This window comes from Ciconia boyciana, chromosome 3 (assembly GCF_034638445.1).
Source record: "Ciconia boyciana chromosome 3, ASM3463844v1, whole genome shotgun sequence".
Classification (NCBI taxonomy): domain Eukaryota; kingdom Metazoa; phylum Chordata; class Aves; order Ciconiiformes; family Ciconiidae; genus Ciconia; species Ciconia boyciana.
Genome location: NC_132936.1, coordinates 10,760,345 through 10,784,595, shown reverse-complemented (window position 1 = coordinate 10,784,595; position 24,251 = coordinate 10,760,345). Strand labels below are relative to the sequence as shown.

General features: G+C 41.0%; 1 protein-coding gene across 3 annotated transcripts in view; it reads right to left on the bottom strand.

The window, feature by feature from the left end:
* Positions 1 to 5,821: 5,821 nt before the first annotated feature.
* LDAH (lipid droplet associated hydrolase) overlaps positions 5,822 to 24,251 on the bottom strand; it is a 126,194-nt gene continuing 107,764 nt past the window's right edge. For all 3 annotated transcript variants that reach the window (XM_072858483.1, XM_072858484.1, XM_072858485.1), the window contains 2 exons: positions 22,937 to 23,019; positions 5,822 to 9,088 (listed from right to left, as the gene is read on the bottom strand). In XM_072858483.1, the coding sequence (XP_072714584.1) occupies positions 8,897 to 9,088; positions 22,937 to 23,019 (275 nt within the window). In that variant the 3' untranslated portion in view covers positions 5,822 to 8,896. The remainder of the gene's footprint in view (positions 9,089 to 22,936; positions 23,020 to 24,251) is intronic.

Below are 24,251 nucleotides of genomic sequence, written 5' to 3'. Positions count from 1 at the left end.
CACGCTCAAGTGCGTTTCTGATGGAAGGTGGGAGTGTTTGGGTCTCCCTTCCCCTCCAGTTTGCCACGGTGTCAACCTGTGCTGGTGCCACCCAGGTCTCCACCATCAGAGGAATGAGACCCAGAGGCTGGGTCAAGCCCAGCCTCCCTGGGAGCTGTGGCGTTGGCTTTGGTCCCAGTTTTTAGGGAGATGGTAGCGTTCCCCACGGTGTTTCATTCCTTTCCTCCATCCTGCCTTGGTGAAGAGAGAGGAGGAGAGCAGGAGGGAAAAAAAACAAGAGGAAAAGTTTAGGGCTCGCTTGCTCCCAAGCTGGTCATCCCAGGGCGCTGTGTGCCAGCTGTGTGCCGGGAACTGCCGAGCACCAAGGGGCTCACAGGAGCTCAGCCGTCAGCAGCAGAGCGTGAAATAACATCCACAGGCCAGGAAAAGGGATGGTTGCACATGGAGGGGCCAGGCTCTAGTCCTTGAAGAGGTGCCAAAGTTAAGTGGTCGTGTAGGTGGTGATCAGCTGGGGACGGGGCATTTTGTAGGGGCAGCTCATGCCCTCCTTGGCCAGGGAGGGGGGATGATCACTGTGGTTATATTCATCCCACGTGCTGTGAGTAACTAACCTTTTAAATAGTGCCAAAAAAGAAGGGTCTGAGTTTCAGACGTGCTGAATATCCAGTGCTCCCATGCGCTTCAGTTGAAGCCACATTTGTGCAGTGCCTTTGCAAACCAAGCTCTTGCAACCTGAGGAGTAGTTAGGGGCTTTGCCCACCTGGAGTCACCAGCTCTGTCTTGCGCTGCGGCTCTTTGCTGGAAAAGCTGGTGTAGGTGCTGCTCACAAGAACTGAACACATGTCTGCGCAGGAAGGACCTGCTCCGCTCTTGGTGCTCCCCGCTTTAGATGCAGGCAGGAGCAATGTCAGCCCTGCTTGTTGATCCGGTTTGCTAAGTCACTACGTATCCCATCACCGTGTGCTCTTTTTCTGAAGTCAAGTCAACACTCTCTGGAGGTCCTTTGATGAAACGAGCCTCTCTGCTGGTCAGTCGTGGTTTTATTTATATGTTCTTTTCTTTGATTAGAAAGGAAAATATCAAAAAATGAAAAAGGACTCACATTTCCAATAGCTGTATCTCTAGTAGTTATAATTTTTGAAGCAATACTCGTATCCCTGTGTGTGCCTCTAAACTATCCATGTATTTGTTCAGCTTTTTCAGGTCTGAGTGTGTGAAATATCTCTAAAGAAGATAGCTCTGTAAGTGATGGTGTAAATGCATTGTTTGTATGTATTCTAAAGTTTAAATAGATTGTACATATGGGATTGTAAATGAACTGTAAACAGCAATCTATATTTTCTTGAATATATTATATAGCAGTATATATTTGTTAAATAAGTATTCTTGTATACTCTTCAATAACCTTTTTAATATTTTGTACAGATAAGTTTATTAAATATTTTATTGATAATAGATTTCTGCAAGATTTTTTTCTTTTGAAGACTTGTGCCTGTGTCCCGAAACCAGATGGCTCATTTCAGAGCAGCCTTCATCAGTCACCTTTGCTTCCTGGGCTACCTAAGATGTTAAAACCAAAAATGAAAAAGCCATTCATTTTAAACTGCCTTCCTTGGCAACCTCAGGTATTTTCCAACAAAAAAGTCACAGAACAGTGAGTGCTTGCGATGGATTTATCATCAAAATGTACATCCCTTTTCTTCCCTCCGTTTCTGAATACAGTTCACCTGCCTAGACTAGTAGCTACCCAGCTCCAGCCAGCCAAACAGGATTCTCTCCATTGACTTGAACAGAAAGCTTTAGAGGCTCAGAAACATTGAACTGAGGTGGTAAATATGAGAGCTGGCAGAATATCCCCTGGTCCCATCATGCTTGTGATCACACAAAGCTGGCTTGATGGTTTGACTTGAGCACAGGACTCTGCCCCGGCAGGTGCCCGGCTCCCTGTGGTCCCCGCAGAGGGGTCCCAAGGCAACAGTCTTCTGGAGGGGTGAGAGAGGAACCCCATTTGGTTAGGTCTGGTGAAAACATTTCCCCTTAGGAAATGAGGAAGAAATTGGCAATTTCAAAATTTGGGAAATGAAAAAATACCTGGAAGTATGTAGTAGAGAGTTCCTTTCCCCCAAATCAGGTCTGGTAGTTTCATTCCTGTTAGGTATCACTGGTACACATGATACATCGCCTAGTACTTGAGAGATTAGGTTGCTTATTACCACTGCAGCAAATGTTTTGTTAAAGATTGCTTTTATTGAAGATTGTTTTTTATTATTCTTTCAAAGTCTTTTTTTTTTTTTTTAATAGCTTAATAAAGCACCCGGGGACATGAAATCCTTTTGCATTTCTAGTAGGTGAACTTCAAAAGTTATGGGACATCCAGAAAGCAGGGAATCTGTAAGATTAGCTTAATTCGTCACATTAGATTAATGTCATGCACATTCAGGAATGGGCTGTCAAATAGCTATATGACTTTCTCATCTGCTTTCACTAGGACACTATAGTGGCAAACCCAGAAGTTTCAGGGAGAGTGAGTTGCTTTAGCATGTGCTCCTGCAGTGGACATCACTAAAGTGCCTTGGAGACAGAGAGTGAAGGTATTAGGGTTACAACTGCCTCTGCTACATCCCGACCGCATACAGTACTGTGAACATGCAGATGGGGGGTAAGGCACATTTGGAAGCATGGAAGAAGTCTTCAAGACATCAGGTATGTGTTTCAGTCATAGCAGATCAACCTCAGTTTTTAAGACCCAGGAGAAACACATGGAGAACTGACAAGAGAGGTTTGTCTGAAGGAATTAAAAATTAATTCTTACAAGACTGGTATTTTCTAGGCTGTCCCTTCATCTTAAGCACCTCCACAAACACACGGCTCAGCTGGAGCGAGGCGTGGTAATTTCTATTTCCAGTGGCACAGGGAGCGACAGACCAAGCACGAGCCACCTTTCAGGCAGTATCCTGCATCCTCACATGCTCATTTATGGTCATGTTGGCTGAGGGGGTCTTTTGGCACAAGTTGTCCGGCTAGGCATGTGGAGGGAGACAGGATGGCATTTGCCCTCATGCTCCCCTGCCCACTCTATGTGCAATTTTACAGGAAAGTTTTATCGGAACAAGGTATTTTCTACAAAACATTGAAGGGTGTGAGCAAATGGTTATTCAGGGGAATCCAACCATGTCTTCACTGAAATAAATGGGAGTGGGGGGTTTGCGTTCAGTGGAGAAAGGTTTTTAGTCCGTAGTACTAACTTAGCACTTCAGACTACTCATGCGATTTACAAGATAAACTAGTTAATCCTCATATATATTCTGAAAGCCAAGCATTGTCACGGTCAGTTTATATTTGAGAGAAATCAGAGGGACAGCAAAGACAGGTGAGATGCCCAAGGTCACACACGGATACAATGGAAGAAAATGCAGAGCATTGCTAAAACAGGACATAGTCTGACTTGGGCGCCTAGTGACTTAACCCTAAAGCAAATGCCTAAGTCCCTTATGTAGTAAAAACATTAGTTCGTGCCTGCCAGGACCTCCAGAGGGAGATCTGGTACCCCTACATTTAGCTATCTAAGTTAGACCAGACAGGGAATGTAGACATCTATTTTGCAAGCACTGCTTTATGGATTGGGGGCAAGTTAGGTGAGCCAGCTCGACTTTGCTTGGAGCACCAGTTTTCCTCTTAGCCCCTAATCCAAAATCCAGTGAAATGAGTTTTAATGTCTATATTAACTTTGGTAGGTTTTGGACCAGGCTCTAGCATCTGCTTGAGACTTACCTGAAGCCTCTCAGGTACCATCCCACACAGTTCTCCAGAATGCAGACCTATTCAGAAGATGCGTGGGGAGATCACTGGGACATGTGTTTGCTGTGAGGCTCAACTGCAGTCCCAAAGTATTCTAGTATGAGAATTTAATCTTATTTTCAATAACTGATATTAGGCAGGCATGTTTTCATTAGTACGAAAACTTAAATCTTCATTATCACAAAATGCTAATTCCATAGGAATCCAGCTGCGTTGGAGTGTCCTGTTTTGGTGCAAAGTAACAGGGATATGAGGATAAAAGGAAACTCCTGTCTTGCACATAATATTTTTGTACTGGAGCTCTTCGTTCATGTCACGTCACCTCTGTTGCCCTAGTCTCAATCAGTCACTTGGGTCTCCCTAGGCCTGTGCGCAATCCTACTGACTTTATTGAGGCTGTACTGGGTCTGTAATTGGAATTAACACACTCCAGCTCACCCCGGATGCTTAAAATCCGTTTGTTTGGGTTTTTTTTTTTTTTTTGTGGGTGAAAATACAGGTTCCTTCCTAATAAACACTGATAAGTTGCAGTACCCCCTGCATCATGAGAGCAGATGATGTTAACGCTTCAAAACATTTCTATTCTGTAAATGGTATTCCTGTTTCTAACACGTTAGATTGGAACAGCTGGATCCTTACCAAATTTTAAGCATGCCTGTTAGGGAAAAGGAGTAGCTAAATCCTGACACTGGGAATGCCTGTTTTTTTCCCAATTCCAAGCCATCTCAGCTTCATACACAAGGATTTCTCTTAATATATGAAGCTCAGTGTATTTTAGAGCTTGGGGGCTTTAAGGTGAGTTTGTTGAAGATGTTCATAAACTGGGAGAGTGGGGGGCATGCCCGCTGCCTCTTTCACTGTGAATTGCTTCGAACAGGATGGCAAAAAGTCTCCTTCGAGTGTCTGCCTGGCAAACACTGCAGTCAGATAGAGTCAGAAGTTTTAGACAACGTTCTGCATTTTATTAGCTGCTGCAAACTACTTTCCACAACGCTACTTCCCTGCAAGCACGTTCCTGCAATAGGTGGAATGGAAAAACTCAAGTCCATTTACTATCAGCTTAAGCATTTGAAAACAGTCTTTAATTAAATCTCTCCCTGCTTGTCCCATCTGAGCATGCGTGTTACCCTGTTTCATAACTTCTGCATGATGCTACTGACAGCAACGATCGCTTCTGGCAGCTGGCTTGTACTGTTACTGCTGTATCTGCTGCTTGTACTCAAACCCCATCAGCTGTTCCAGAAATATATGCTGTTTTAATAGTTCCTGGTCACTCACAAATGCTCTCTGGATTCTTATTTTGTAAATGTGCCAGGAAAGAGAACATTTGCCTGCAAGTGAAGAGCCTCGGAAACTTATTGTAGTTGGGAGTCTGAGTGTGACCTGTGACACAGAGTAAAACAAGTCTCTTGGGTCTAGTAAGTTTATCCGAACCCAGTAATAGTTTGAGCAATTTCATTAATGATAACATTGAACATCTTGTTTAAAGTCTTTGCTGCAATTAGCTAGACCAAAGAAAGGGACGGGGAGTGGATGCACGTATAAACCAATTTTCTGTAAAATAAATATGTAAATGACCTCAACTGCCGAGAAGAGATTATCTGTTGTGGCTCATGTATGCAATCTGTCTCCTGTGAGTCAAGAAACTGGTGTTTAGCTTGGAGTCCAGCTCCAAATTCTTCACCATAAACACTGGGCAAGCACTCGTCAAGCTTCCTGAAGGGACAAACCTCACTAATCCACACACTCCATAGCTCATTCAAAGCAGCAAACACGGAGCTGGAGGGAGAAGGGGTAAACACAGATTGATTATTTTGGAGTGGCTCTGGATAAAAATGCTTAAGTGAGTCAGGTGCCTACCACCCACTGATTTTCTCTGCACTTAGCAGATGTCTACGTTGCATGTGAAATTTGGGGTTTGGCAAGTATTTTTGTAAATTTTGTATGCGTGAAGTAATGAAGAAGGTGAATTAAGACTAAACGAGTTATCAAAATAAAGAATCAAGTTACATTTTACCACAAATGTCTTTATTTTGTTATTGGAGTTGTGTACTTTTTCATAAAAGGTATCGATCTAGCAAAACACTTGAACATGAGTCAAAGTCACTGAAGCTAGCAGGATTACTCGCGTGGTGAGAATTAAGCACAAATGTGAATGACAGAGATTAGGTGCTACTGCATACAGTCAATTCATTTGCGACAGGTTTCCCAAGAATTCTAAAACAGTCTAAAATAGGCAAGACCACACTGTGTTTTCATGGTAAGTTGGCACATTTGGACCATAAGCACTTTCGATGCTCTTTGCCTGGGGTCACGGTGAACACCATGGGCTTCAGAGGAGCTGGATTCTCATTGTGTGAGATCTGTTCCTCTTCAGAAATACAGCTGCTAAAAAGACCCGTGCTTTTTTGCAATGAATAGAGTAGCAAATTTTCAGATCTTAGCCTTACAGTGACAGCTTCTAGGAGGAAGGTAGCAATTGAATCAATATGGTTTTGATAATCTTAGAGAAAATTCATTTAAGAAAATCATAAGGCATTATCCTGCAGTAGATCTGGTCATCACTGATCGGATCTAATCTCAGTTTAGGTCTTAATGCAGTCAGTAGGATTTATTATAATGGATTAATATTTGTATAAAAGGCATACACAAGTCAAGTACAAGTATTGCTAAATTAATTCCTCATACAAAGTATACGAATAATGCACTGTAAACAACTGCTTCTCATAGGTGCTTCAGTTTCCAGGCTTTAATAGTCGCTTGTCATCTTTGGTTAATGCAAGATTTTTTTTCTGTCCTCAGGAGATCCACTACAACAGCTGAACTTTTACAAACTGAGCCCTTGCTCGATTACTTGATTCCACAGACTTTGAAGAACAAATATTTTGTTCAACCAGATCAACGTGTAAACCAAAACAACCAAGTGAACTGTATTTTTTATGTTGCTAACATACACACGTGTGCATATGTATATATATATACATGTACATATATATATCTCCACGTACGTGAACACCCCCCCCCCCCACTCTGCCCCAGGGAGCACCTAGGCCAACAGACGCATTTGGCATCTTCCATAAGGCCATCCAACAGGAATGCATGACAACATCTGGGGGCCGTTTAAACACACACAGATACATACAAGTATGGATTTCTAAAGTGAGCACAAGAATTGTTTTGATCCTGACTAAATATGGCCCTGTAGAAAGAAGGAAAGTCCCACGACTCTCCAATAAACAGAACCAGTTGCACGGGCACAGTCCCTTCACTTTGAAGGTATCTGGTTCCTCCCCATGCTGCTGCAACTGTGGTCTCAACATTTCTGCCTCAAGCATCAGTATCTGTTTCATTACGCGGCAGTGTAATCTGAAAATCCACTGGCTAGTCTCAAAAGCTAAACCAGTTTCTGATGCAAAGAAGGTCACTTAAATCCACTGTCTGTCTGCAGGTTTGAAAACTAGTCCAAAATGTCCAGAAACTGAATTCTGTTACAAATTGCTCTAAATATTAGTGAAAGAGTCAAGGGGGATTTTGAGAGAAGTGGAAGGTGTGCATATAATCGTGTAAGAAAAGTAAGGAATTAATCAGTCTTTCTGCATCACAGAGAACATTCTCCAGTACCATTCTCACTAGTACCACATTAAAACTCTTAATAAATCATGTAAGTTAGATACCCAGTGCATCATCTAAATTCATCTGTTTGCAAGGGCAGGACTTCCCCTGACTATATTCTGTAGTGTTTTGTTTATTTATAAATGTCTGTATGAACTCCACAGGGAGGCTGTTTCACAGGTTCATGGCTAGAAAGCTTTTCCTGATTACACTTGGCTCTATTCCCTTTACATTATTTTCATTTCTAGCTATCGCCTGTAACTTCTTCTGTTATCGCAACTGGTAGGATGTTTTTTTCTAGTTTTTTGCTATCTGTGAAGGAGAGGGATGAACAGATGTGAGGTACAGCATACTTGTCAGCAACGTGCTATAGCAAGGATCTGGTTCTCAATAGTAACATTTCATGCCATTTCATGGGTGCAACCATGGCAGAGTCATAGCCATTTTCTCACGGTGGACTTACCCAATTTGTGGCTTGGCAGAAAATTTCATACTTCAGTCCTTAGAGCAAAGAACTGAAATTTAGGCATGCATCAAAACTGGTTTAGTTCTTTAAAGTTGCTGAGCAAGCACTGTTCTCATGGACTTCATCAGGAGAGCTAGCCCACCTATAAGTAGTTATATACAGATTCTGCAATCCATTTTAACCTTTTAATACTGGCACTTTTGACCAGCGTCCTTTACCTTCTCTACAGTCAATTGAAAAATGAAACACTTGGGCATGTTCCAGACAAGAGCTCTATATGTATCCCCTTTCTGAGCAGCCACAGTTACCTTATGGTATTTTTAATACCCTGTGGAGTCCTGGCAGCACCCTAAACCCCTTCTGAGACTGGGGGAAACTGCACACCTCATGTACACATCTCCCTTGTACTCATCCTGAACTCAGCCCAACCTCTGATTTACCACCAACCCCATCTGACCTGGAGGAGGCAACGCTAGGGCTGTCCTGCGGCCTTGGGCTCTTCTGGCTGTCATGCACCACGGTTACATGGATGGATGAGACACGTGGAGAGGGCCAGGTCTTTCACAGCATACCAGGATCCATTGCCAGGATCCATCCGGGGGGGGATTTTTATCCATACAGAGTAGCGTGGTATTTCTTTCTAAAGCAGGCCAGCTGGGCTGTCCCAAACCCATCCCTGACAGTTCTCCAGCAGGTGAGTAAGGTGGTAGTAAATCAGGTACACTTGTACCCAGTGAATCTACTATCAGTGTTGTCTAGAGTGCCAGCAGACAATAAATATTCCACCCTTTGCCAAGTCCTGCAGAGTCCTGAAGACACAGGATGAAGGTACATCACCACTGAATCAATAAAACTATACTTTGGACCAGCCAGTCTCTCTTTAGCTTTCTCTAAAACATCTCAATAGAAAACAAGCCATAATCTATAATAAACAGAAAAAAATAGAACAGACTCTCTCACAAAAAATTACACGTTCACAAAATAATTACATAATTTTCTTGTTAATCACTGAATCCGTGTTTATAATTTGGTCAGATCATCCTGTAACCAGTCTGTAATCATGGCAGCCATCTCCTTGCTGGCATCTAGCACAAAGGCGTGGCGGAGCCCTTTCTCACAAAGTCGAATGTCCCCGTCTGGAAAATCCATTTTGATTTCATCGTAGTACTGCTGTGGACACCAGCTGTCTCCAGTTCCATAGTAAAAAATCAGCTAGAGATCAAAGCATATCAAATCATTAATTTGAAAAGTTACTGATGAAGGAACCAACACCCAAACAAAGAGCACTGAACTATTTGGGAATAAGTGATGCTTCATGACCCAAGATATACTGTGAGGAATAGCAGATTGGTAGTTCTTGGTTGTTTCCAAGTCTGCAACTATGATGAAGCCAATTAAATTCTCTGTGACTCAGTTTCCTAATCTGTAAAACTGTGGAACACAATACGGGCTTAACTCTGAAAACAGAGATCTGCTGCTGAAAGTCTGGCTGTCTTAAGAAATTCATTATTATGGATCAAAACATCTAGTTGGCCATGGAGTCCACCCCTAACCAGGCAAGCTGCTGTGTTTTCCTTACCTATTAGCTGTTTTCTGTGTTAGCTTTCTAGCTATTTAATCAAATAGCAAAATTACCAGTAAACTTCATACTATGTCCCAGCTAAAGGGGCTAACCATTATGGCCGCCTTCTGGATATAAACAAAGAGAAAATAGGAGGTGACTCCACATCTGTGAGTAGCTCAGTCTTACTGACATCTGTTAGGTGTGATCTCAAACCACCTGCCTGGTTGAGGCCTTGGGTGGAGGAGCACCTATTTTTCTTAGCCTTGGTGTTAGATGTAAACTAAAGGTGATTCACTCAGTCATGTTAGAGTAACAGCAGTTATGGTCATTCACAGAAGTGAAACTTTTTTGCTTGGAGAATTTTATAATCATAGAATCTTAGAATCATAGAATCATAGAATAGTTTGGGTTGGAAGGGACCTCTAAGGGTCATCTAGTCCAACCTCCCTGCAATGGGCAGGGACATCTTCAACTAGATCAGGTTGCTCAGAGCCCCGTCCAACCTGACCTTGAATGTTTCCAGGGATGGGGCATCTACCACCTCCCTGGGCAACCTGTGCCAGTGTTTCACCACCCTCATTGTAAAAAATGTCTTCCTTATATCTAGTCTAAATCTACCCTCCTTTAGTTTAAAACCATTACCCCTTGTCCTATTGCAACAGGCCCTGCTAAAATGTTTGTCCCCATCTTTCTTATAAGCCTCCTTTAAGTATTGAAAGGCTGCAACAAGGTCTCCGCAGAGCCTTCTCTTCTCCAGGCTGAACAACCCCAACTCTATCTTATCTTTGTGAAGTGCTGCCCATGTAGAGCACAGGCACCTCCTGGAGATCAACGAGCAATTTTCTTTTGCGTTGTAATGTGGAACTAAAATTCTACCAAAGTCCATTTTGTTTTGATCTTGCCCTAATAACCTTGTTCAATGACATACATGAAGCAGGTGCTACAGGGCCCACCTAAACACAAAAGTCATGAATTCCAGCCAAATATCATAATAAACAAAGTGTCTTTTCTCTCTGTTAGAAATACTGAACATCACACTTTCCCAAGTCATCATTTCCCCCCATTTTCATCTCAACTTTGTATGCTATAGCTATGTTTTTCAATTTCTAGGAAGTATTTGAAGGGAGAGTAGTTGTCTGGGAGAGAGTAAAAACCTGTGGATTTAAAACTATACAGGAACAAGATTAATGACGAGGACTCTTTATACTGAAGTGTTTGAATGCAGGTACCAGAAGGATGTTGATTGCTCAACATATCACACACACAGCTTGGCCCAATTCCATTACTCTCATTTGTTTCATATTTCATTTCTGTACTTCAGTGAATAATTGAGCAATGCTAACATAAATTAGAGGACAAGAAGTTTTCCTTTCATCACAAAAATCTTCAATTCCATCATTTTTGTAGCCATGTGGAATACAAATAAATGCACCCACTGGGGCAGAGGTGGGCTAAGAGCCCAGACTGCATTTCACAAAATGTTACAAGTTTTTGTCTAACTCGCTTTTCTCTTGTTGAAGCGTATCCAAATCTTGGACATTACTGACTATTGGCTGTATCCAAAATATAATATCTCAGTTGCATAGACACCAACCCCAGTTACACTTCTACGTAAAACATAGAACAGAAACCATCCCATGTTAACAAACATTATTGGTTTCCTTTGTCACTCACTAATTGCTGGAAATAAGGTATGTTGTTTGCTTTAGCAGAAAATTTCTTTTGATCTTGCCTTCAATTAATAAATCACAGGATGTCACACTAGCAAAAATTCTTCAAAAAAGCCAACGTAAAATGGCCAGCTGCATTCAGCCCTTTTGAAAGCCAAACATCTGACCGAATTATGTTTAACCCTGGGCTCCGTTACCAACAGATACAAAAATAAAGATTATGAAACTGAGAAAAAAAGAAATGGAGCAACTCCAGTTTAATGGAGTAGTCCTTGAAATTATTAGATATTCTGATAGGCTAGTCATAGACTCTCATCACATGATCATTTAGAAAAAGATGAAAAGTCATTTACACTTACGAAGGTGGATAAAATACTTGGCTTAGTCTGCATGAACTGCGAAATGGGCTGTTCTCCAGGTAGGGTTGTAAACTTGAGAACTCACAGATTTGGAAATGCCTAAACAGAAGATTTACGTGCATTCTTAGCTTGCCTCTGGTATATGTGCATTACAGGTTAATCTTTCATTGCATGGTCCAAAGGATCCTTGACTCATTCAATCCACTGACAGGATGATGTTCAGCTGATGAGCTGCTATTTGATAGTATTTTTTGGTTTAAATTCTGTGTGTGGTCTAAGGATTTATTAACTACATATTTCATGGTTTACAGACAGAATATATTTTCTTATGTGCATTCCTCTCGCATGCACCACTACAGGATTTGCATGCTGACATTTATTAATTTAGTTTTGCAACACCTTAGTGGCCATTTTTATCTCAATTTTGCAGACGGAGAGCACAGAATGTCAAACTACATACATTAATTTGAAAGTATGTAGTGTAGTCTGAAACACCTAGAGCTGGTTTTCTGGTGTGCGTAGCATTACACAATATTGACTATGCTCAAAGGATAGCACTCCTGGACTTCATTTGCAGGTGCTCTGAAACACTGTCTATCTGTCTGTAAAACAGATTTCAAGGTCTTAAATAAGATACTCAGAAAAGCGAGGACAAACTGTAACCATCTATGAAAAATATTAATGACTTCACCAACAGTCCATTCTTGGATGTGAAGTTTAGGTGCCTTTACCATGAACCTATCCATTTTTACTTCATAAAGTCCCCTGTTTCTTTCAACAGGCATTTTACCACTTCTGCCACAAATGAGGTAAGAGTTCTGCATCCTGCTGTCTCCTTCATTACACAGCTCTTCTGGTTAATGAAAGAGGAAAAAAGGAAAAGTGATGTTTTAATGAAAGACCACCTCTTAATGCATACATAAAAGGCGTCTGAAATAAGATTCGTGCTCCCTAACTTTGACATGCTTGGTAATGCAGTATCATCTGGTTTTAGCAGAGCTTGTGTATACAGTCTGCTAGATTTCAAGGAGGTAAACCAAACCCCAGGTATTTTACATGTGGCACCTACATGTATTGGCAACAGTGTTAGCACCTCTAGATCTGCTGCTTTAGACCTCTGTCCCTTAAGGTAATGGGGTAATTGAAAGAAGGAGCACTGTCAGCTTCTGGCCAGAGGAACATGGGACACCTTCCTGCTGAGTCTCACGCTGGGGGTGTCCAGCACAGAAATTAGTGATTTAGTTTGGATCTATTGTGTGTTTTTGGAGCAAATGTCATGTTTGTCCAGATTTACCATGCTTTGGTTCACATCGTGGAGTAGTCTTGCAATGTATGAACTCCTTTCAACTTCTAAAACTAAGGCAAAGATGCTTTTCAGGATTACACTTAGTGAGCTCCAGTCACTAATGGACATTCAGTCCATGGGACCAGACAACTGTTGGCTAAAGTAATAACACTCTGAGATGCCTACATTGGGAACATCAGGTCCTCACCACTTACTATTTATCTCTACAAATTCTCTTCTATTGTGCTGCTCCTGTTTTCAAGGCAAACATAGCCAAAGGCACCTGCTGAGAACACGATCAATAACATTTTGGAAATTTAGGTTCCATTCCAAGCAGAAAAGGGCAGAATATTTACCAGCTACTGGCCTTGCTCTCCAGTCGTTTGTCCAGTCTTTCCAAGTATGACTTCTTCTGTCTTGTCCCTTTCTGGTCTGAGGACTGCTCTACCCCCTTTGGCTCGTTGTTTCAGCTCTATTCTCCTTACCTAGTAATTTCCAATTTCCACTACTTCTGCTTCTTATTCTAGTCCCACATCCTTGCCCTGCCAAGTCCAAATTTTAGTCTTCTGGTTTCTCCATCCCATTCTGAGTCTCAGTTCCTACCCTAGCTGCTTTTCCCCCCAGCAATTCTCCACTTTTTTATCAGCCTAGAACCTCTATTCCCAGCCCTACTCCTCAAATATCTCTCAAACTATCAGTTGTTCTGTGTCAGGGTTGGGTTCAGTTCAGCATAAAACCATGTAAATACAAGTAACTGTACTGTGGTGTTTACATGTGTACCAGGCACCAAATTCCCACCACACAGTCAGGAAAGATATACTCAATAAAGCCATCGGTGCTTAGCAAGCTATTCAGCTGAAACAGCAGGTGTCTACTGTAAGGTGGGTGGAGCTGCACTTCAGGCTCCACTAAGAACTCAGTTGCCTAAGTGTAGGTACCTACTGCCATTTGAGGTCCTCTAGATATGAGGCATCTGCATGAGACTGGCAGGTATGACAGATTTTATAGGAGACCCACAACTTTTTGGCAAAACAGCTGGAGGCCAGATGGGGATATTCCACAGTGCCCAAAATTAAACCAGATGTCCATGTTTAAGGCCAAATTCCATCTTGACTTCTTCAATAGATTTCTAGTGACTCTAATGGGGTCATCTGCACCTCTAATGCCTACTGCACTCGTAGATTCCTACAAGTAAACTCATAAAGCATGATTCAGGTGCCCATACATAAATATCTGGTAGTGTTAGGTTAACGGTTGGACTTGATGATTTTAAGGGTCTTCTCCAACCTAAATGATTCTATGATCTCATGCAATTTAAGATTGATATGCTGGCATATCCTGTTTGGTCTCCACTGCTGCTACAGGCAGCTCGTGTGTCTCATATGTCAGTCTTGCTTGGGTAGCTCAAATCCACCACCTCATACAGTACCAGAAGCCTACCTTTGGCCAAACAAACGGAGCCTTTGGTTCTTCCTGCCTCCTCCTCCTCCTCTCTGTTTACCCCCCACTCACTAGTTCCGTCTCTACTAGCTCAGCACGTATCTCCTCTGCACTGGAATGAAGAGCTTCCTTCTCCAAGCCAAGAATTTTTACCATGAGAATAAAATGCATTTTCCCCTGAGCCTTATTTGTAGACATTGTAGAACCCTTTGGATTGAAATAAAAACTAAACAGTCAAGGTAGGATAGACACTTGTGTCATATATGCAATTAAAGTTTGGGTACATTATAAGCAACTAACTAAGAACAGTTTTATAACAGGAAGACTTGAGGAACTTTATTTGATGCTGCAGTTATTTTGTCTGCTTATTTCATGTGCAGATGTTGGTGTGTGCATTCTGTGCGTCTACGTGCGTACGCCTGCAAATCTAAAACTTTAACATACATGTTTCTTAATTAGAAACTGCCAACAGAATTCTGAATTGTTTTGAAAATGCTTCCCTATTAATGGACTATGCAATAAAATCTAAAAGCAGGATTGCAATTAAGGTGTAAATTTTCAGTGATCCAGATGGTGGTACAAGGCCTATGAAACCTGACAGATACTTGACTGTGATTTGTGGCGTTGAGGGTCTCCCTCTGAATGACAAAATGTCTGTGCTCTTTGCCTATGCCACACACAGCCACAAAATATACAGATGTTAGGGTGTTACCTATTTTCCTAATATATCAAGAGAGATTCATTTTAGACATAGTTAAACAAAAATTTCCAGAATCCAAATGTTCTCATCTTCATTTTAACATCAGGAGCTTTGCTATTGCAGCACGCAGGCAGGCATAATTAACGAACCACGTGTAACCAGAGGCACATGGGTTCTTCATTAATGGTAGGAAACACTGGCATGCACTATATGATTTGCATGGATCGGTAAAGTACATATTTTCCTGTGGACTGTGCATGGCTGTAAAGACATCCTGAGTCAGCACAACCACTGTACCAGCAATGGAAAACTGCTGCCAACCTAAGCATTCAAATATGGTGAGTCAGGCCACCAAAATAATGCGACTAGCTTAAAAATAAACAGATTTACAAAACAATAAATAGAAGCTTATTTCTATTTTTCTTCTGGGCTTCAACTTTTCAGTATTTGCATTTTTTAACTTTTCTGCCATGAGGACGAGAGGATTATTTTTCATTCTTTTGCAATATTGAATGCTGAGACTTCCAGGTATTCCTGACTCGGCAGGGAAATGGCAGCTACCACTGGACATGACAAAGACTTTATATGATTCCTGATGCAATACCCTGCTTGTTATGAGTGACTAAAGCATGTCCTCTTTCAGGATCTGACAAGAAGGGCAGAGTAAAGGGGATGTGGGTTATCTTTGCTGGCCATTTCAATACTGTGTTTGAAATAGTTACGCAACTTCTAAGTTTCAAATAGTCTTAAAATAACAGCAATGTTCTTGTAAGCTGTTTTACCATTAAAGTGCTCAGAAGTATTTTCAGCCTTAGCTTCTGTAAAATAAAACACAAGTCAGAATAGGGCTCCCTCAGCTTAGTACCCTGTAATATGGTATGTGTACTCAGACACTGCACAATGATGGCAGCTGCTAAGTAAACATCAGAAGAATCTTGAGATTCATATCAACAGGATGTTTACATTTTAAAGTTTCTAAGAAAATAATAAAGGTTTCCTGCAGTTGACTCCATTGGCACTTGTTTTAGTATGTATGACAGTTCACAGAAGTATAAATTACAGAGATATTTCTTTTATGCTTCTTCTGTGGCTGTCATAGGTCAACACTGAAAAACAAATCCAAAAAGTTAAAAAATATTAATTGAGTTTCCTCTATCTCTCTGGAATTTGGTACATGTTATAACAACTTTAGGATCTTATTACATCGGCAGGCACTCCAGCTGATGGCAAAGAGCGAAGGACAGATCTCTGTGGATATAAACTAATAGCACATGTGCAATGGCAAGCAAGACCGTACCAGTTTCCTTGCTGAAATCCTTGTCTCTGATACATTAACTTTTTATCAGTATTACTCCCATGTGCATTCACTGGATGAGACAGCAGCTTCTCTCTGGGCGACATCTCTCAACAGTAACCAGTGAATAGTTTCATTTGCTCTTGGATGAAAACTAGTTTAAAAAGGCATTAGCCCAGAATTAATTGTAGTTTCAATCAAGGTTTATAGAAAATGACTTAGCTTCTCTGGAATTATGGAAGCATCTCCACCTTATCCTGCCAAAAAACCAGTATAAATGACACGGGAACAGACTGGTTTGGGGGACACTTTTTTTTGGACTTGCTTCAGTTGTACTTCGGCTTTACTAATGAGTTTCTGGGAAGAATTCAAAGAGCTGGTGTTGCCCTAGGAAGCCTAAATGCTTTGGGATCTGGTTCTCCAAGACACCATCTCTCACCCCTCGTGATCCTGCCGTGGTTGAGATCAGCCAGTTTGATGGCAAGGTCTTTGGAACTTGCTTCTCAGCTTGTTTTACCAGAATTAGGGTTTCTCAACTTTCCAAGGGCAGTGTGAAGCCAAACTTTTTCTGCTGGACCATTGTGAGAGGAGGCAGTTGACAATCTGGGATACACAATGCTAGTTTTAAATACTAACCTGTAGGGGTTGTAGTAAAGGTGTAATGGCTAGTTCAAGTATTTGTGGTGATTCTATTTAACTTAAGGAATGCAGCCAATTTTGTTAAACCAACATAAATAATAAACAAAACCAACCTCCCTGTCTGGAAAGGGAGTGGAGAAACATTTTACTTTCAGAGAAATTAAGATGCAAAACCTGAGGCACAGCCAGGTGGAGTGGCTACTTTGCATGGGATTCAAGATGTGTTACTCCTCTCCCCGGTGTCAGGTACGGTGTTCTGCCAAATGGGCAGGGAGCAGGCTCCCTATTTTCATGCCTTTGTCAGTGTTAACTGGAAATTTGGTAAATCGAGGAAGGGGAAAGGGCTTCTCTCTAACTTTGCTGCAGTTTATTAGCAACGCTGCCGGCAGCTCTGCATGTAGACCCAAGAGATCAAGCAAGGCCACTTCTATTTCCACTTTCTCACAGATAACAAAGGGTCATACTCAACGCAAAGCAAAAATGTGCTTTTAAAAAGGATGCACCAACAAACGAGGGCGATTAACTTATTTATACTATGTTACTTTTAAAGACTTAAAAGCATTTTGAGGGTATATATTTAGAAGTGTCAGGAACATGAATATTTCAGAAGTCAAGTCTGTATAAATACCAAAATAAAAACAAACAGACCTGAAACCACTATTTAAGCAATACTATTACTGGGCCAGATTCTTCCAATCATATTTACTGCAAACCGTATTTCCCTCTGAATATCAGCCTGACTGTCTACATTCAGTGGGACTTTATCTAAGGTGAATCAGCCAGATCTCTCGTGCAACATCAGGATCAGCATCTGGCCGTAAATGGCAATTTTGCTCACTGCCGTGCAATGAGCTCTGTGGCAGAGGGAGGGAAGGTAAGTGATTAAGGGCTGGATGGTAACTTCTTAAGTATTCTTCAGAAGGCTGCGGAAATATTGCTGCCTTTGCTCATTGTGTGTAGCACACACCTTACACCCATGCCAAAAATTCTGGAAATTCATGTCATTGCTTCTTTATTAGAATACCACACAGCATGAACGATGGTAACAGGAGCTTAGTTATAGAAAAAGTAAACTATCACAGATAAGTATATTGTGGTCCATTGAACTTTTTGAATGCTCACTGGGATCCTTGTCCACCGAGGAGAGAAGCTGCTGATCCCTGATAAGGCATTCTGGGTGCTTCAAAGAGAAGGTTGTTTTTGTGGTTAAATGACAGAGGCACCAAAATCCCCAAGCACATGTGCAACTTCCCTAACTTCAACTCTGCACCTCCAGGGAGTGCAGGCCAAAAAGGATGTGAGACCAGCCAAAAAAGAGGTCTCACTCGCTTGAGAAAGCACTTTGCACCTATTCAGAAAGAGTGTTTGGAAGGTTTTTCACAAATGTAGGCAAGCAACTCACTCAGGCTGTGGGCAGGCAAAGTATTTGTAATATTCTTTTAACCACTTATTTCAGATCATGCTCCTCTCACTGGGAATAATTGCTAAACCCCTGTGGATGTCTACAAGACTCAAACAAAAACACCGGGCAACATCAAAACAGCTGCTTCAGGGGTGAAAATATTTCTTGGTTGCTCAGTTTTAAAAATTTTCTCTAGCAAAGACAATTTTTCAAAATAAAAACCTAGCACTTTTCTGTGGAAAGGAAATACTTCATTTTTGCAATTTTTACTCTTAATCTCTGCATACCACTTGTTTAGTTGATACTCTTGGAGAACACATTTTCTATGGTATTATTGGTGTGATATAAACTTGTATTACTTTAAATTCTAAATACACCATTGAAATAAGCAGGAAGTGGTAAACATATACTTAATTCATTTAATTTTTTCAAAACTGAATTTCTTCCCCACCTAACCATCTATATATGGGTGGTTATAAGCCACCCACAATACAGACTTCCTCAATCTGAGTGAAAACAGGTTCATGTGTCCATAAACTTCCAGTTTATACTTTTTCCCATTTGCTTAAAAATGATTCTTCTCAGACAATGGATTTTTTTTCATCTTTGTATCTCTACTTCAGATGTCTCCTGTGTTTTTCCTTACACAATCAATGCATCTGCTACACCAGACCACTGGCAAAACTAAACTCTAAGAGCATATAAACCTTTTTTGGTTTAACATGCTAACCAAAAGAATCATGATTTTCAGTTGCTGGAGAAGATGATTTATGGTCTTAAGAAATTATGAACCACTACAGAAAGTTCACTGCCAAACTGATTCAAGACTTCCTGAAGTCTGTGGGAGGTCTTCTATTGATTTAGATGGGCTTTGGAGCAGATCCTACACTTAAAAATAGGACTACGGTGTATTACACATGGAGTAATGAATAAAATATATCTCAATAAATATAAAATCTGAGGGGTGATTTTTTTAAAACAAAATTTCATCTGTAAGCACCTTAGTTTTACCCTTTAATGCAATATCTTCTTGATTACAACAGGTTTATAAGCTTACTTGACAGAAAAAGAGTCAAAAGGCTAAGTCTTAAAATAAAGCAATGAATGTGGCATGATGCAGACTTAAAAAGTTAAGTATTGTAGAGAGCCTCTATATTGAAGTATCATTGTCCATCACAGGCACACTAGTGAATGCCCAACATAACCCTTTTCCCTTTCCTTTTAAAATTTTTATTCTATTTGTAAAAGCTCTGTGATGCTTAATACTGATCCATCTTTTAAGAATACAGAATTACACCCACTTCCTTTTGGGCAAGAATTACAACAAACTTCCTCTAGTGCAGTAGTACCTTTGCCTCCAGTTTCTGTTAGGAAAGGGAGTTGGTGTTATTGCCGTGCAAGAACATAGCTCAGCTGGCTTAGACACAATCAGCTAATGATAATTAACCATCACAGCTGAGCAAATCTTACATCAGTATCCCCTACCTTAATTGTTTGGATTTTGTGATTTATCACAACTCCTTGTGTCATTGCAATAAGAAGCCTACATTTATGTACTGCTTGATCCAGATGAATTGCTTTAGAGCCAGTATTTTAAATGCTCTATCATATATTACTTTGTTAGAAGACAGCTCTCCATCCTCCTCATACAGTTCCACTGCTATTTAATGTGCACAACTTCTGTCTTTAGAAGATTATAAGTGAAATACCTCACTTAATTATCCAAACAATATTCCAGCTCCCATTCTTTCAACATAAATCTGAGCAATTAGTATTGTTAGACTAAGAATCTGGGGTCTGGAGATAAAATTTCTCCTGGTCCCTAACTAGTAATAATTATAGTTAAACCTGGGCATGGAAAGATTGGAATAATTTAGTGTCTCTTCTTCTTTCTTCTTCAGATCACAGAATGCAAATAAGATCCAGAAATAACTTTTCTATTCCACAGCAGCTGGCAAAGTCAGGTGTTAAGATTGGCTTTTACCATATGATCACAGAGACTACTAAACAGTATAAATTTTTTGAAGTGACAGCTTGCCAGTTCTATAGCAACTTGGACTATAGTTCCTGTTTTTATAAACTTCCAACCTTTATAAGTTAAGCCCATTTTTATTGTCAATACACTTCAAATTTAACATAATGCCAACTCAAAAATTTCCTTAATTCTTACATTCCCAGAAATTACTAGAAGATGAAAAAAGAGAAGCATTTAGCTTCACTTTTAGACCTGCTTTTTCTTCAGTTTGCCAACTGCTTATAAGCTTGCTTCAGCTTTTTTGTTTTCTTGAGTATGTTTGCCACTTTAAAAGTATGAGGACATAGAAGAATCAATAAAAGAAAGTTAACACAGGTTTAAAAAAGCTCCTGCCTGCCAAGGCCATGCTTAGATTGACAGAGTCAACAAAAGCACAGATGAAGCAGACCAGGACACCTGTAAACTCTTACTGTTTGCTATGGGCTTTCATTCAGTACAAGAAATAAGTATTTTTGTAACATGAAGCATCTGAGTAGACCACCTGAAGTCACTGGAGCTGCAGCTGATTGCCACCGCTATCATCCTCATCCAGCGAAGCTTTTATGCTTAACTTCAAGCACGTGTGCTTGTGATTAAAATTTCCAAAAGCACCTGAAGTCCTGATCCTGCAAACTCTTCACTTTTGTACCCTGGCGAACACAGTAACCTGCAGTGTTACCCTCAGTTTCAGGGCACTAACAGGCCTTATCAGCCTCGCCTGCGACCCCAACCCACACTCCCTGCCCATGGGTCCAGGTCTCCATCTCTGTCCTTCACCTTTAGTCTCTGCCTCTCAAGCTACATTCTAGGAGTATCTGTCTCCGGCCCTGGCCCTGGCCCTGTGTCCTAGATTGACATTGGACCTACATTGTACATAGCCTGTCACCTGGATGGATCCCACCTTGCAGCTTGCCTTCCGTCATGTCTTTGGCCATGCCTCCTGGATGGACTTTGGACCACGTTGTAGCCTTGTCTCTAGTCCTGCCTCTGGCCCTGTCTCCTTTTGCTCCTGACTGGATTCTCTGGAGGGACGCTGGACCAGGTTCATTGCTTTGCCTTGTCTGGGACAGTCGATGGATCCTGTTACCTTGCCCCGCTTGGGTGCTGTGGGACTGGACCCTGCTCGGTGAGGGCACTGCCTGTGCTGGGGTCACCCTTGGCTCACGGCTCCCTTTCCCTCAGGGAACAGCAGACCTTGCAGCTCCCTGGCACTCGGAGACATGATTCAGTCAGTAAAATCAACTGTTTTCCTTGAATTCACTGGGCTTTGGATCAACCCATGGAAAGTTTTGTTTAAGACAATACGAATATTTGCAGTCTGCAAGATCACCCCTTCAGTTTCTTCACTGAGATTCCCGCCAAAGTGCAGGAGATCTTTGAATGCTCTGCAATAAAAATGTGGGAAAAAAGGCATGCCTAGTGCAGTGAACAGTTCCTTGTTCACGTGTGCTATTTCAACTCCTTTAAAAAAACTAGAACTGAAACATCTGAACATACCTTTCAAAGTGCAGAGAAGGCAAATGGGATAAGTAAAAAATAAGTAAATTTTCAGCCAAAAAAGAAAGACTGATTTATGAAGTGAACTTTGTACCATATCTATTTACAAAGCACAAAGTAATCTTACAGAGATCTAGGACCTCTGTCCTAGAAAATTCCATTCTCCAAGGAAAATCTCTGCCAGTGCAAAGTGCTGGAATCATTCTTCCAGCAAAAAGACAGGGATGATACAAAAAATGGGGGGAGGGAAGGAAGGGGACACAGCAGAATAATGTTATACTGATTATCTACTCACACAGAGGCTACACCAATAGTAGTTTATGAAATGTGACAGTTTTCTGGCTCATAAGCCATCTGGAATTGTCTGACCATGGCCACACTATTAAATTCTCTCAGCCTCCAAAACAGGGTGACCACATCAAAACTCCAATTAGGAACAGTTCCTGGCCTGTGCCAACCCCTGAACTGTGCCTGGAAATTGACTGGGAGAATGCTATCGGTCCAGACCAAAACTGTACCAGGATCTGTTTCAACAATAAATCCGTACAGACAAGAAAGTTCAGTGCAGGAGAAAGGTCCCTGAAACTCCTTCATTTGTTTGTATAGCAGTAGCTCCAGTCTCTGAGGAATGCACTTTCTATATCTTTCTCTTACACTAGTCGAATGGCTGAAACTGTGGACCATAATAATTTTGCTGACTCCTCTCTATTATGTTTTGATGCCATGCAAAAATCAAGCCTGCAGAATCCCCTGATATTAACTGACACCACACAACACAGATGGTACATGTTCTGTTTGTCCAGCAGCAAAGTCAGAGGATTTGGTCAATCAGCTGGCACTCATGTCCTGGCTCGCCATCTGCCTGTCTGATCAGAACCCAGGTAACTCCTGGCCTCACTGGCAACCACATCTCAGGCTTAGCCAGAACATACACTGTTTCTCCTCTACCAAGGAAAACATACCAGATGGGATACTGCATCTGACAGTAGTGAATGCTACATCTACAAAGGTGTGGATCAATGACACTTCAATCATCAGTGACCCCTTTAATGGCTTCTCCAAAGTCAACGGAATGACACTAACATAAAAGCAGAATCAAGCCTGCTGAAATTCTGGTTTTGCACAAATATAACTGGATGTAACATTTCCTCATGCATGTGGGCTTCCCATGAAAACTCTGAGGATTAAATAGTTACCTTCTTTAAATTCTGCTTTATGGTTGTACTGTCTCTCTCCACAACCTTCATCATTTCTTGGCTTGCCATATACAAGATGTTGGCTGCAGAAAAAGAAACATTCAATAATATAATTACACAGCAAATGTTTTACAAACAATAATATGGGCCCAAACCTGCAAAAAGGTAAGGCACCTAGAGCAGTCATCATCTTGCCAATCCCACTGAAAAGAATCCCACTGACAGAAATGGCAGAATTTATCTCAACTAACCGAATCATCAAAAAGGCATATAGACTAACCTAAGTCACCCCCCATTAATTAATTCCATAATTAATGAAAAGAGAAAGACACCTTCGGAACATAACTCTATCCATCTATCTTACAGACTTCTGAATCAGCCCATGGTGATGACTCTCTCTCTCTACTGACTAGCGAAGGAACTTTGATGACTACCTTTCACTACATACTTTCAGAAAGGTAAAGGTAAGCATGATAAATCACCCATGAAGTGTTTGCAAGAGTGGGCTTTTAAATACAAAGCATTCATTAAAAGGCATTGTTAATCAACAGACTATTAAATTATTGACATTTCAATATGCAAGTCATTCAAATATTCAACATAACAAATAATAAAAATAATGGTAAATACAAGTATCATTGAAAACTGCAGTCCTGCATAATATTGATGGCACTTACCCAGACAGGGCTGGGCTGGACACCAAATGCCTAAGCCTTACCTTTCTGGAATGTAAAGTATTAAAAATACTCAGCGCAATTTATTGTGAGTTGGTCTGCAAGATACTGTCTCAGAGACATAAATGATTGAGTCTAATACTTGGACACCTAATTAAAAGCAGTCTAATTTTATGAGGTGTTGAGTTCTGGCAGGTCCCGTGTATGTTAGACAGCAGTGGGAACTAAGCACTTCTGAAAAGTGGGTCAGTTTGCCTGGATGCCTAGATATTCATAAATTTAAACATTTTGACACAGAAGGATCACATTGTGTCCACCTAGCCCGGCTTCTGTTACAACAGAACCTACAGAAGCTCGTCAAGAAATTTCAGTGCACAGTCCAAAACCTGGCTTTGAACAAGGACATACATGTTAGATTATCAGTTTTGCTGCTAGAATAAACCCCATGTATTCAACTGCAGAATCAAGAGTTGCTACATGACCATCAATGTTGCATTATGTCTGCAGAAAGTGAGAGGTCCTCCAAAGGGAGTTCAGACTTACTCAGTTTTAATAGGGGCTATCCATTTCTGACATCAATGCCGTACTGAAGGAATGTGTAGATATCACTATCCAAAGAATTAGCACTTCTTTTACCTTTT